This window comes from Cyprinus carpio, chromosome B17, assembly GCF_018340385.1.
Source record: "Cyprinus carpio isolate SPL01 chromosome B17, ASM1834038v1, whole genome shotgun sequence".
In the NCBI taxonomy this organism is placed as follows: domain Eukaryota; kingdom Metazoa; phylum Chordata; class Actinopteri; order Cypriniformes; family Cyprinidae; genus Cyprinus; species Cyprinus carpio.
The window spans coordinates 14647881-14662635 of record NC_056613.1 but is presented as its reverse complement, the minus strand read 5'-3'; the positions used below and the strand labels follow the sequence as shown (position 1 = coordinate 14662635).

General features: G+C 36.8%; 1 protein-coding gene across 1 annotated transcript in view; it reads right to left on the bottom strand.

Annotated features, from left to right (window-relative positions):
* The window catches only part of LOC109107403 (MAM domain-containing glycosylphosphatidylinositol anchor protein 2-like), a 124517-nt gene that overhangs the window by 36743 nt on the left and 73019 nt on the right, over nucleotides 1-14755 (bottom strand). The window contains exons 8-9 of the mRNA XM_042742429.1: nucleotides 13462-13755; nucleotides 1314-1583 (exon numbers count right to left, since the gene is read on the bottom strand). Of these exons, the coding sequence (XP_042598363.1) occupies nucleotides 1314-1583; nucleotides 13462-13755 (564 nt within the window). The remainder of the gene's footprint in view (nucleotides 1-1313; nucleotides 1584-13461; nucleotides 13756-14755) is intronic.

Below are 14755 nucleotides of genomic sequence, written 5' to 3'. Positions count from 1 at the left end.
AATCAAAGAGAAACTGCTCCACCGTTTGAGCCAAATGTTCCAGGTGACATGGTAGACTGGATTTATCCTGGCCAAAACTTGAATGAAAAGCAAGTGTGGCTTTTAAATCACTGGTGAAGTGTCTAATGCTAGTAATGTATCCACACAGTTTAATTTAGTCTGTTGTTAAGCGCTTGTAGTTGAAATTAGCATTACATTTTATTAAAGACTGCATATATAATGTGAAATATGCATATAAGAAAATATTTCCAGGACAAAATCAACATCTGCTTAATGGCCAGTTTAAAAAATAGGTTGCTTTGGAAATGTTTCTACATCATTAAATGCAATTGTTGCACAAAAATCTGTCACAAATTACACTTGCCTAACAGGAACAGTTTTGAATCACAAACGTACCATAAACTGGTGGTTCTCAACTGGTTTTGCTTCAGGATGTAAATTTGACATTGCACATCAAATGGCGACACAACACAGAACCAACATTTTTAATGTATAATTAAGCAACAAGCACATGAGGAAAAAAGTTCTGTTTTGTTTTGTCTTGCTCACAGCAATGATAATATTCTGCCCATAATGTGTGTCCCAATTCATATGCTTATGTACTAAAGTATTCTGTGCCATTTTGTAGCATAAATACTGTAAGTAGTTTGTTGAAACTGAAAAATCCAAGAAGAAGAAGTTAACTTTAAAAACCTAAATGATATACTAAATCAAAAGTTCCGTCATAAAACAGTGCTGATAGATCTAATTCAATCTGACATAATGACATCATCACATGGTGCCGATGATTGGTTCCTTTTGTGTCAGCAGCCAATGAGCTTGCTGCTCAACATTAAAATACTTGGCTAGTGCTTGCTGTAGCAGTTGCAACACGCAATTCAAAAACCCTCCACCTTCCCCAGTTCCACCTGTATAGCTCTGCTACAAGGTTATTCATGTATGCTATATATGGGGGTTATTTAATATATACTGTATGTTATATGTGCAGCAGCAGCATGTTGTGGATGTTTTGGCAGTAGCAAGTCTCTGTACTTGCTTTGTATGATTCAGTGACTCATGTAGACAGTTAACTTGTTTCATTCCTGAATGATTTAGAGTTTTTGACCAAATTGATTGAGTGAAAGATTCACTGATTCAATCTTAAAGAGTCACTTTTTTACATTCCTGGTTGGGATCACAGTGGTTGGGTCATTTAGTGACTCACTCATAAAGATAGCTGCTTGCATAACAATGTAACCTGCCATTTCCTAACTACACACAATTATATTGCAAATGCATTCATTTAAATTGCACATGTATTTTAACTGTCTTACCTGTGACAAGGAAAGTACATCGGCCAGCTCCTGCTTCATTTTTGATGTCACAAGTGTAAGCACCGTAGCCCTCACGGTTGAGGGCCCTTACGTGGTATTCTGTCTCGTCCCGAGTATGCAGCTGGCCCACGGTGAGCAGTCTGGTGCCCAGCTTCCATTCATAATCCAGTACTTTTGAGGGGTGTGCACGTAACACCCTGCAGCTCAGTGAGAACGGCCGTCCCAGACCCTGCCTGATCTCTGTATACACCGGCTCCACCGCGGGAGGATCTGAAAAAGGACAGACATTCTTATTAGGCACAAAGCACGTATTTACACAGGTGTCTACTTGAGTCAATAAAACCAATATAATTGAGAAATCAGTTAATTTGGAGAGGTATGAAATGAATAAATAAGAGATAAAACTGCATTAAAATAAAGATTAATTCACAAAATAAACACTTTTTATGGTATTTTGGCCTGTGAGTGACAGGAACCACCAAAGTTGCTTCTCAAAGTCTTCTCAAAAACCGTAAAAGCAGTCATTTTGGTTGCGTTTTTGTGCTACTGCTGTACAGACATCACAGATGGATTTGAAAGTTTTATACTCACTGCGAAGCAGCAAAACAGCAGCAAAAAAGGGAAAAAATGCTGACTCATCTGCTCATAAGAGGATGACCTGTCATGAATCAGTGATTCATGGTGTTGCAAGCCAACGCGCGCACATACACCATGATGCACACCATCAGAGAGCACAGCCTCGGGAGAGCATCATCAAACATAACATGATGTCCTTAGAAGGGCGCTGGCATCTGTACAGCGTTTGCACTTTTTCTGTCTGATTTGGAGAATCTTCCCGTTACTGTAGTGCACAGCACTTCTATTAATGTCCGCTGAGAGTCATGCGCTCTTACAGAAAGAGCCTTACAGAAAGAGATTTTTTAGTTTCTGCACTGTCGAGGTTACTAATCAAATAAGTGGACTGAATCATGTTTTATGAAATAACAAGAAAAAGCTTTAGCAATCATGCCATTTAGAGAAAAGCTTTCTAAAAACAGTCATTTGTTCACTTTGTTTTCCCCACTCCAAATGACAAACATGTGGAGGCCCCACGCTGTGAGTGGATTACATTCTGTGCAATACAATATTTCTTACAGCTGAGGTCAACAGTTCAGTATCCACAATGACTTTATTCAGGCAATGATGCGAGCCTGGACCCACCGCATTTTGTCATTCTGAATTTCACGGCTGAGTTTCCCAAACTGAACCAATTCCTGCTGACATGTTGCCAACGGATGAGGGTTTGATAGACTAGTCATGGCGGTTATCGCACACTCGCGCTGTCAGACAGGTGATGGCGAGCAACAGTGTGTATTTGCAAATCGATTTTCAGCAATATGGGGAGAACAGGAAAAGACGTTTGCTGAAATGGAATCAATTGTGTATGCAAGTGGAAAGAAAAAACAGATAAACGACTTGCTGAAACATTGCTACAGTAGGTGAAGAACAGTCTTAAATTGCTAATAAATGTACTGTACATGGCACAATAGGGTAGCACACTGAATGTGCACACATTTTAATAACAGCTGTGTATCATATTGACTCACTGCATGGTAACAAGCTGTTATTGAATAAAAGTTTTATGTGTTTTTCAGCAATATATAGCTGCAACATGTCTGAAGTCTACATGAATTGAAAAGCCATTTACCTTTAATGTAGTCAATTTATGAGCGAAACAGGATATTCTATGAAGCTTTATTTTATTTATGTTTATCCATTATAAATAGACTGGATCATGCAAATTGTGCGTTGCAGTACATTCCAGAAATGGAGCCAAAAAAAAATTTTTTAATAATAATAAATATTATTATAATTGTTACAATTAAATTTAAAATTTTTAAAGCATTTAAAAACATATTTTACCCTTTATATATTTCAATACAAGAAAATGCATTCACATTACACATTTGAAGAAAGATTTAATTTGTTGTCTATAACACAAAACATGCCCCTGGAATACATTTTGAAATATATTTTGGTATGTGAAGGTGAAACTAAAGAAATTTTTAACTTCAGAATTTATTTTATTGAGATTCACTGTTTACAACAGAAATAGCATTTAATTAGGCTAGATTTATTTATTTACTTATTTATTTTTTTGGCCATATGGGAAGTGAGCAGCAAAAAGGTGAGTTTGTTTTAGTGAAGAGAAAGTCATTCAATATTTGACTAAAGATTAATCAAAATAATGTTGTCTTCAGAATACTATCCACTGATGAATCATTTACAACAAGACAAGGAATGTGCATTAAGAAAGAAAATAGGGTCAGTTTAGATTTCATGTTCAAACAAACGTGATTTTAACAATGGATTTCTTCATTTCTATATTGTCAAATGGGAACATGACACAAGAATCAGCGACAATATTTTACAATTAGATGCAAGAGGTCATTTCTTATACCTGCTTTTTTCCCCAGAACTAAAAACCAAATACCAAATCAAGTCAACAACTGTCTGGCACAATAGCCTTAAGAGACTTCCTGTTAAAACTTTTGAATCATTTGTATTGACTTCTGCATCATCATTAAAGGTCTTAATTGCACACAGATGACAACACTTCACAGTGAAAACATTTGTTTCTGACCTGTGCGAGAAGTTGTTGTGTGCAACACGCAATTACATGACATAACATGACAACAGGCTTGCGTATAGATGAGAGTGTTAAAACCTATTAATTAACAAGTCCCCAGAGAACCCTCTTTATAAATCTGTGTCCAATATTAACTAAAGCAATAATGCAGTTTTTTGTTCCATTTTGGTAAATTTCTTCGGGGACTAAAAGCTGGGCTTGATGCATGAATGGTGATAGTACTTTGAATTGCACTCAGGACTTTTGCATGAGCATACTCTCTTTTTCATAAATGAATGCTATTGGGAATAAATTAGTTCTCTGCTAATTAGGCTGGCAGCCAGTTTCGAATGCCATGCTAAGCGAACATCGAGCATGGAACACTGGCATTGCATCATCTGAGGAGAGGAATATTCCTCTATTCTCCAGCGCTTATCCCAGTTCCACACCACTAATCAGGATGCCAATTTTATCCCCTCATAACGAGGATCCACACTGCTCTTATATTCCACATCAGAATCCCTATTTGCATATGAGCCATCCCAGTGTTTTGTCCCTTTGAATAAGTATCCGTCAGCCAAAAAAACTCTCTTGTAGCAGCTTCTCAAAGCCTACATCAGTTCTACTTAGACCTCATCCAAGTTGCAATTACTTATCGCTGGGCCCAGATGGAATCTGTGGGCTTTTATTGCATTTTCTGCACTTATTTTAGGAGTAATCATCTCAACGGATTTAAACATGGTAAAATGTTGAGAATACTGCACTTATTTGTAGCAAAAAAATGTAATCAAATTAGTCAAACTGTTGAATAAATAAACATGCACTGTTGGGCAAGCCACTCAAAAAAAAAAAAAAAAAAAAAAAAAAAAAAAAAAAATTGTAGCAGTACTTTTCATTACAAGTTAATGGAAAAATGTAGCTTGCTGCATTAAAGATAAATAGAATATACACATGTAGGCCTATAACTCTAGTGTTTAAAAGTATGGGCTCAGTAATTAACACATTTATTACTTTTAAAGAAATTAATGCATTTATTCTGCAAAAATACATTAAATTAATCAAAAGTGACAGTAAAAGATATGTATAATGTTACAAAAAATTCAAATAAATGCTATTTTTAAATGAATGCTCTTTCCATTTATCAAAGATTCTTGAAAAAAATCAGTTTCACAGTTTCCACAAAAATATTAAGCAGCATAACTGTTTTAACACTGATAATAATAAGAAATGTTTCTAGCGCACCAATATTGAAATGATTTCTGAAGAATCAGGTGACACTGAAGACTGGAGTAATGGCTTCTTGAGCAGCAAATCAGCATATTAGTTATGTTCTTGAGCAGCAAATCAGCATATTAGTTATGATGCTGAAAAATCAGCTTTATGGTATATATATATATATATATATATATATATATATATATATACACACACACACACATAGCTACATACATATATATATATAAAAATTGTGATTTCACTGAATCTAACTGGGTGAACTGATTCATAGAAAAGAACGACCAAGAAGATTAATTCATTTTTGAATCTAACAGTGCTTGTTCTACTTCTTAACATCATAGAATACTGTACATACAAGTTCTTATTACTGAAATATTGTCAATAATGTTGCAGCATCCCACAACCCTTATAAAACAGAATTGTTTCGCAGCTGAAAACTACATGCTTGAGAATAGCAGTGCTTCCAGCTTACTAGCAGCCTAACTAGTTTCAGTGACGCTACTGCTGAGCGCCGTGGTGGAGGATGTGTGGAACTTTGTGAATGACGCTCATTCTGATTCAGTGAGAAAAAGCTGAGAAGAGGAGAAGGTGGGTTCTTACTGTCAGGGTTTAACTGCAATTATCCCTTCATTAAAATATATTAGATCATTAATAATCAGTCAGCCTTGCCACATTTAGATGCAATTAAGACTTACTTCAGTCCAAGGTGTTGGGAGTCCAAGGTGCACGGCAGTCATATTCATCATGTCTGCTTAACTAACATGATGATATAAGAATCCATCATCAAAATCTAATCTCGTGGAAGAATGAACAGTCCCACCATCTCCTCTCTGATAAAAAAGAAGACCCCCCATTCTACAAATAGAATCTCCTTCATCTGCAAGCCAGTCTTTTTGCACTGTGAGACCAAGAAGAGATGTAGTGTTAAAAAAAATGTCATGTCCTAATGAGAGCGGCTCAGCTGTAGGTGAACACCGCTCCTGAGAAAATGACAATATAAGCTCACTTGACACCCTCTCTATTTCTCCCTCCCTTTCTGTTATTGTTTCCCTCCTTTTTTGGTCTAGTTCCCCATCAAACGCATGTGAGCAATGACAAGAGTGCCAATTGACCTTTACAGCTTGCAGCTGTTCGCCTCCTGCAAAAATCGTGTGTGATGAGGTTCCGATTCTGGTCACAGTCATTGGTTTTGTGGCAATCATTGTCCGTCTTGCATGAATCAGCATGCGCTTAATTATGGATGGGTAGTTTTTGTCGGTACATGCTCTGAAAATGAATTCAATTAACCCCTTGACTGACGTATGTTGAAGATGTTGTATGGTAGGTGGGGCGTCCGTTTCGACACTCGACAAGTAACAGTAGATAATTAGGTTCAAGTGCATTAAAAGTACTCCAGTTGTGTTGGCATTTGGTCAGGACACTATATTAGCCTCACTGGCTTCTAGTTATTTTTTGTGGTCATTAAAAAAAAAGGAAGTTATTTCTGGACCGAACATTGAATTGCCCATAATTGCATCAGACACACAGAGATTGTATGAAGGGACAGTCGTATTACAGCAGATCTTGACACAATGACAGTGGACAGACAAAGTTCTCATAGTGCCACTGGAAATGTGGCCATTTTCTGCCATTGTTTCTTTATCGAAAAGGACAGTAGAGAGGAGGGAAGAGAATTATTGGGGAACGAGAGGAGGAATGAGATCAGGAATATTACAGGCCAGTTAGTGTGGATGCAAACTCATTGGCCGTGATTTGAGAAGGTGGGTGTATTTTGATGCATGACTCATTTACGGCTCAGGTCATTGGGTTAAAATTTTTTATAAACAAATAAATAATTAATTAGGTCTGCTCAAATAAACCAAAAGGTTCAGACAGTTCAAGATTCATTTACAGCTCAGGTCATTAGGTGTAAAATAAAATAAAAAATTTAAAAATAAAAATACCATGAAAAAATACACAAAATAATAATAATTACAAATATTGTGACTTAATTTCAAATAAATGTGCAACTTTTGTTTCTCGGAACTGCGACTTTATCTCATAACTGCAACTTTATTTCTCACAGTTGTGATTTTTTTGATCTCCCAATGTTACTTTAAATCTCCAGTATTACTTTATCTTGCAATTGCGACTATTTTTTTCAGAGATGAGAAATCGTGACTTACAATTGTGACCTCACCTTTATATCACCACCTATATATGAAGAGTTCAGATGCAAAAGCCTCTAAGTGCCATTGGAAATTTTCTTCTAAAATCAGCATTTTTATCAAGCTCCTATGTGTAGATTCAGTTATTTCACTTTTATGGCAAGGAATAGGTTATTTTCATTGAGTGAAATAACTGAACAGAAACATAAGAGCCACAGAAAAATGATAATTTTAGAAGAAAAATTTCAAACAGCACTTAGAGGCTTTTGCATCTGAATTCTTCATATTGTATATCACCTTTATATATCACAGTGTGACATTATATAACACACTGTGACTGCATTTCTTAGTTTAAACTTAATTTCTTGTCTTCTTTGACTGAGCTTTGCTTCAATTGATAGCAGCACAGAGTCAGAGTGTTAAACTTTCAGGAGAAATTAACCTACAAATGATTACTAATAGCTATTTCTGCAAATTATCTACGAGAAAGTATTTGCATATCAAAGACACACTTCACCTTTAAACCAGAGTCAACAATAGTCCAGATGAGAAGGAAGATTTCATCTCTAAACCTGGACAAAGAATAATCGTGCAAATTATGGTCAATTGCTCTTCAGATGTCCTCAGGCGGTTCATTTTCAACCTAGCGTTCCATCAGAGCAGGAGTTCAAGGTCAGTGGCAGTCAGCCCGAGCGCTGGAGCGGGTTGTGGATTTTGAGGAGCAATTAAACTGAATGCTAACAGAAGGCTGAGAGCTATGTTTGTGGAGAGGATGATGCTGGGGTCGTCTTCATCAGAGCCACGAGCAGAGATTTCTTTAAAGATTAAACTCATCCTTCGTGATCAAAAGATAACGCAAACTTGTATTGCAGCTTTTGACTAGTTGAATGGCTGTCACTAAACTATAGAAATGCTTTCATGGATACACATTCATATAGCAGTCACATGACATATAGATCTGTTAAGCTATTCACAAACACTTCATTTTACTCTGAATAGACCCATTTTAAAAGGTCAATGTCTAAGCCTGTAAAAGAGGCAGCTACGACTCAGAATGGCACTATAGGTAAAGACAGCAGAGATCATTAAAAAACTTCTTTCTAAAAAATTACCAGAGGACAAAACATGGGTTGTGAAAATTAGACATGATTTAAGACCTTTACACAGTACAACCTATTGAACAACTGCACGTACAGTATGTCCTTCACAGTCTTGCTTTTATCTACAGGGCTAAACAGTAAGGATGGTCTGATGACCTGGGGTCAGAGAGAGACTGTGTTTAGGGTTTTTAATTATTAAAAATAAATTTGATTATGTGTAATTTTGCGTGATTTGCATAATTAGATTGGTTTTTTGTTTGATTTATGTTTTTTATGTCAAAGGTTCTTTAAAGAACCATCTCTTTCTTACCTTTTTGTAATCTGAAGAACCTTCTTTCGCCACAAATAATCTTTTGTGAAACAGAAAGGTTCTTCAGATGTTAAAGGTTCTTTATGGAACCATTTAGACAAAAAGGTTCTTCTATGGCATCGTGAAGCACCTTTATTTTTAAGAGTGTAGACAGATTGAAAGAGCTTTTGCATTACATTTGTGTGTGTGTGTGTGTGTATATATATATATATTTATAACCACAAATGCTTGTCTTGCACTAGCTCTGCAAAGTGTGTCTTCACACATTGAGTAATCACATTGAAAAGTCATGCACTGTTCTTCGTCTGTGTACTTCGGTTCAAAAAGGTAAGGTATCTAATTTTCTCCTCAAACTTCAAAATCGTTGTTTTACCTTTTTTGTAAAGGGCGTTAGACTTTCTTTGCACATTTGCTTTGTTAACACTAGGTCAGTACATCCGCCTACGTCACGTGTTTCGTGATTACATAATGCGTGAGGTCGAGCTATAGTGCAAGACGAGCATTTGTGGTTAAAAATACAATTTATTTATTTTTTATTTCTTTAGAAAATAACCGATCGTTTCACTAGATAAGACCCTTATTCCACAGCTGGGATGGTGTAGAGCCATTTGAAGCTGCATTAAAGTCCACTTTATGGAGAAATAACCTTAAAAACCTTCATTTCTTTTCAACTGAAGAAAGAAAGACACGAACATCTTGGATGACATCTTTGATGAGTAAATTATCATGAAATGTTTATTTGAGAAGTGAGCTAATCCTTTAAATATGAATTGTGATTAAGTTTTAAGTTATGAATTGTATCCACTGCTGTACATAGTTTCCATCCTTTATGTTACCAGTGGGGGCCGCAATGGAAATAAGCCAATGGTTTATTGTGTTTTTTTTCCTAAACATTTTTTTAAAGGGGCTGTATGTAAGATTTTGACCCTACTAACGCATAAAAATACCATAATATGTTTGCAGATATTTAAGAAACATGCTAAGTTAACATACTTTTTTATCTGAAAAACAATGCTACAGTCAGTTATTCTCCTTCAAAAATGTGCGTTCTAAACCAGAATGTTGGTCTTTGTTTTGGTTAGTGAAACCTGCCCACTGCCAGTTTACCCAATTGTATTTGGGCACTCTGGGTTGCCAGTTGGAGGAAAACACAGCGTATTTCATTTCATTCACCATCAAGTGCGCTCGTTGCTGTTTGTGTCATCAATCTGGAAACCTGCATGTGCGTCAAGTCTGAGGTGGAGGTTCCGGGTGAAAAAACCCTCTCCAATATTTTAAATTTGGACTGCAAAACCTAGTTCAACCATTCGGTGTCAATCCTACATACAGCACCTTTAAAGTGTATGGGATAGTAGCTTTTTTTGTACAGTTTGTAAACTTGTCAAATAAATTTCAATTCAGTAATAATAATAATAAGAATGATAATATAAATACTGCAAATTTTCCCATTTAAAAGAAAACAACAAAATGGCCTTCAAGTATTCCTTTTGAACCCAATAATAAATTTAAGTATTAACATTTTGACAAATTAAATAGGTCTACATGCAAAGTCAGAAGTCAAACCAAAGTAATAGTCCAGATGGATGTATATACTGTCCAGAAATGAGCTTCAACTGTTCAGCTTTTAATTCTGTCCAGAAATGATATTATCCTGATTAAATGCAGATGAAAAAATGGGAAAAACCAAGGGGTAGGTTAGCAGATGGCCTTCAGGCATTAACCTCTGCACTATGTGTTCTGTGATGTGAGGGCAGAGTTTCATTTTATTACCAATATAACAAAGTAATGTAGATTTAAGCGCTTTGACAGAGTGAAATCCAGGGCAATCTCTCTGATGGACAACAAAACTCCTCCTCGTTTACTCACACAAACATGCTCACTCTGTACACTCTCCACACTTTCTCTTGCCCTGTCATCATTCCGCCTCTATCTTTTCCTCCCTCACTCTTTCAGGATCTGTCTTCATGCTTTTTTCATCCCACCTTTCCTCTCTCTCTCTGTCTGTCTCCACCCCCGCAGTTCTAGCGCTAGCTGCAGGACCCGCTCAGCTGTCACAGACATAAGCAGACATCATCCACTGGCATACATTTGTGCCTTGGACTTCTGCAAGTAATGACTGCAGCATTAGGATTACCTCCGGACCCCCCCTCGACTATTCAACTGCAATCATTCTGTCTGTGATGGAGGGGGAGGAAGCGGCCTTTATCACACAGGGAGAGATGACATAAGTTAGAGTGGTGGAGAATGAGTCATCAAATACAGTCACTCTTTCTGAGCGGCTAATGCTTATGCTAGTTGGGCTTCTGCTGAGCAGGAAATGATGGCTTTGCTAAAGAGCTTGTATCTGTCATTAGACTACTACTAACGGGGAGACATGCAACATATATGGCTGATTCAAATGGAGATTTGAAAAATGCATTTAAAGGGACAGTATACACAAAAAGGAAAATTCTGTTCGCTTAATCCCTCTCATGTCATTCCAAACATGTTTGAATTTGTTTCTTCTATGGTACACAAAAAAGAGAAATGTGAAATAATGTACTGGTTGTTTTTTCCAATGTACTTACAATGAATGGGGGAGCTTTTAGGCAATGAACCATAAAAGTGGTCCACATAACTGTGCTTTATTCCAGATCTTCTGAATCATACAATGGTTTTGTTTGAGAAACAGACTCCAGTGAGCTGTTGACACAAAAACTGCTGTGACTGGATCGGTGAATCAATGAGCTGAATCAGAAAAACAGATGAGTTTGATTTGTGAATGAATCATTCAAACTGGTATGATGAACTGAATCAAGTGATTCAGTGAAAAGACAAATTAAGCATCATGAACACAATGAGGGGAGCTAGAGTGGATGTTAAAATGTTAAATGAAATTTTTGGTCTGTTCCTCACTTAAAAGCCATCGAATATCAGGACTGCTACAATACTTACAATCAACCAAGGTAATAAAACATCACGTTTATCTGGTGTGGTGTGAAACATGCAAGAAGTAATGTAATTTAGAGTCTAAGTTGCTTTTAAGACTCTATTCCAGTGCTTCTGTGTCTTAAAAAGTCTCCATTCATTGTACTTGCTTTTAAAAAATGACTAGTATATTCTTCAAAATACCTCTGTTTGTGTTCATAAGAAGAAAGGATAATAAAATTATCATGTTTGGGTAAAGTATAAGCAAATTTCTAAAGGACAAAAGTGCTGCTGTCTGCATAAAAACTTTGAAAAATTGAACTGCCAAGATTATAACAGTCATCTGTGACAAAGTACTTCACTGGAGAGTAGAGTTTTGAATTATAATATCATGGCCCAAAAAGCAGGTGACAACTGACAAGCGTTTCCCCCACCAAGAAAATGATTCGATTTCAAACAAGCTTTCATTTTATGTAGAAATAATAACAATAATCCGAGAGCAAATTTCACGAGCCGGTCTACAGCACTTACCAGATCTTGTGTTCATTAGTTTTCACTAAGCCAGTGCAATATGCAAAGGTCAGGATTATTTGATTCACCTAAATAGGACGTAATGATCACACATGCTGAATTCATAGTAGGGTGTAACAAAAGGCAAAGCTCAGGGAGAGCGGGCGATTACAGAGAAACAAAATAAAAGCAGCGAATCGTGACTAACAAACAAAATCACTGACTCAGAGCACAACAGGAAATGCACAAAGGCTATTTCAGACCAATCTGGCCCTCTAGACAAAAAGAGAGTCTGAAGACATTAGAGAAGTAAAATGCTGACACAAGATAGTATTGAGAAGTGTTATTTAAAATTCAAGCCAGAATGATTTTTTGTGGATCTATACAGTTTCAGCAATTATATCTTGAAGCGTTGGGCGCTTTTCAGCCGACGCTACATTGTGTTCCTTCAAGAGCATGTTTTAAATGAAATCTGTCTTCTAGCACAATGCATTGTTAATTAAGGCATATACAGAGGTCATTTAAACTATTTTCTTCAATACACAAAGGATGAAACGTGTTTAAATGCGTGAATTGTCCTGAAATGCAGTTCTTTTACAAAGCAGAACTGTAATGCCGTACAGTACATGTAAGAGCGGTGGCTGAGAACAATGCGCTCAAGAAGGCCAACTGGATAAAAGACTACATACAGTCTGCCTTGGAAAGAGCTTTATACTGTATGCCATTATTGCTTCTAACACATGTCCATTTGCGTGCAAGTTATTAACAAGATGACAGGTGCATTATGGGAAAAACAGATCTTTCTGACATCTCTAAAATGCCAGATGCTTAATTAAAATCTCTTCACATACTTTAGACAAAGTTTATGCAATAGCTCATTTGCATTATGAATATAATTTGATATTCTTTGAAAGGTAGGGGAGAATAAGGAAATGTGTTTTCACTTTCCCCATAAATGATTGTTAACACTTACATCTGACACTCTCATTTGCCTGTATTTTTCGAGTCAAACTGAGTCAAAGTTCTCTTCAGCAATTCATTCATGCTATGCTTTGATAATATGGAATTCATTACATTGCATTAACATCTGCACCTGTGCTAATTGAATCTGTGAGTCTTAATGAGACATGCAGAAAAGATCGGCAATGTGCATCGCTCACCAAGGTTGTCTGTAATTACAATTAATGATGCCCCTATACTTTTTTCATTTATTTCTACAGAAAATTAATGGTTTGCCAATCAACCTCGACAGAAACGTATGTTCTAGCCTGAATGTAAGTTAATTAGGTCCAGCTAAAGTGCATGAGCAACAAACACGTCCATTACTTACACAGCACTATGAGCTCCATGATGGCCTCTCGGGGTTTGACGTTGAAGCCGTTGTACTGGCTGGTTTGGCAGCGGTACGTGCCCGCCATCTCACGGGAGACGTTGACGATGCGCAGAACGCCGTCGTAGCTTTCGGTTTGCATGTTTCCATCTGGCATGGGTACTTCTTTATCAGCACGGGACCAAAGGATGATGGGTTTGGGTTTGCCGGAGACCAGGCACTGCAGCTCTACTGTGTCGCCCTCCTGAGAGAGCAAAGGGGACTTTTCTTGTGGGACAGTCAGGTTGGGTGGAACTAGAAGAGAGCAGATGATGATCACAATATTCATATTATAATGAGCTATGAAAATATCACAAAGCATAATTTTACCACACAAAATATTTCACTGTATGTAAAAAGGATTAGGCCTGGAATAGAATGTTCAGGGTCCAATAGCATTTATTACATGATGTAATTACCAGAAAAAAATGTACGTACACTACTCAAAAGTTTGGGATTGGGAAGGTTTTTTAATGTTTAGTGTCTTATAGGGGTGGGCGATATACCAGTAGACACGATCAATGATCAGAAATTTGTCAACCGGTAGAGATTTTGGACTATTGTTCTATATCGCGGTTACACGCTCACTTGACATTGCTGTACTACATAGTCATGAAAGCATTTGCACACAATTTTAAGCACTGCGGTTTAAAAACAAGAGACTTCAAACCATTGAAATGCAATCAGCAGTGAAAGAGAACTCACTTCGCTATATGTGTGAGCTGAGATGTTGCTCATAGAGCATGGGAGCATTGAATAGAGTTATTTTTGCTGCTTTACAGGCCTTGAATGGTTAAATACACACACTTGCATGTGTCAAAATGCCCATCTTTGGAAGTAGCCTCATAAACACTGTAATTTAGGTCTTAAATGAAAGCAAACAGCTGTAAAAAAATCACCTGCGTAACAGTATATTGGATCCAAATAGCTCTTAATGTGACAGCAGTGTAATATTACTGCATCATTCATGTAAATCAAACAACAAATGTGAGAAAATCTCACTGCTCTTGACTAACTCACTTTTGTAATTTTAATAAGAAGAAATATATATTTAATTTACTCAGTGAAGAATATGCAGAGTTTTATACATTTGGTTACTTTATGCAATGTATGTAGCATTTCTTATTTAAAGAAGTGAGTGAAGTAACGTGTGGCCAAGTATGGTGTCCCATACTAGGAATTTGTGCTCTGCATTTAACCCATCCAAGTGCACATACACAGTAGTTAACACACACACAAACCATGAACACACACC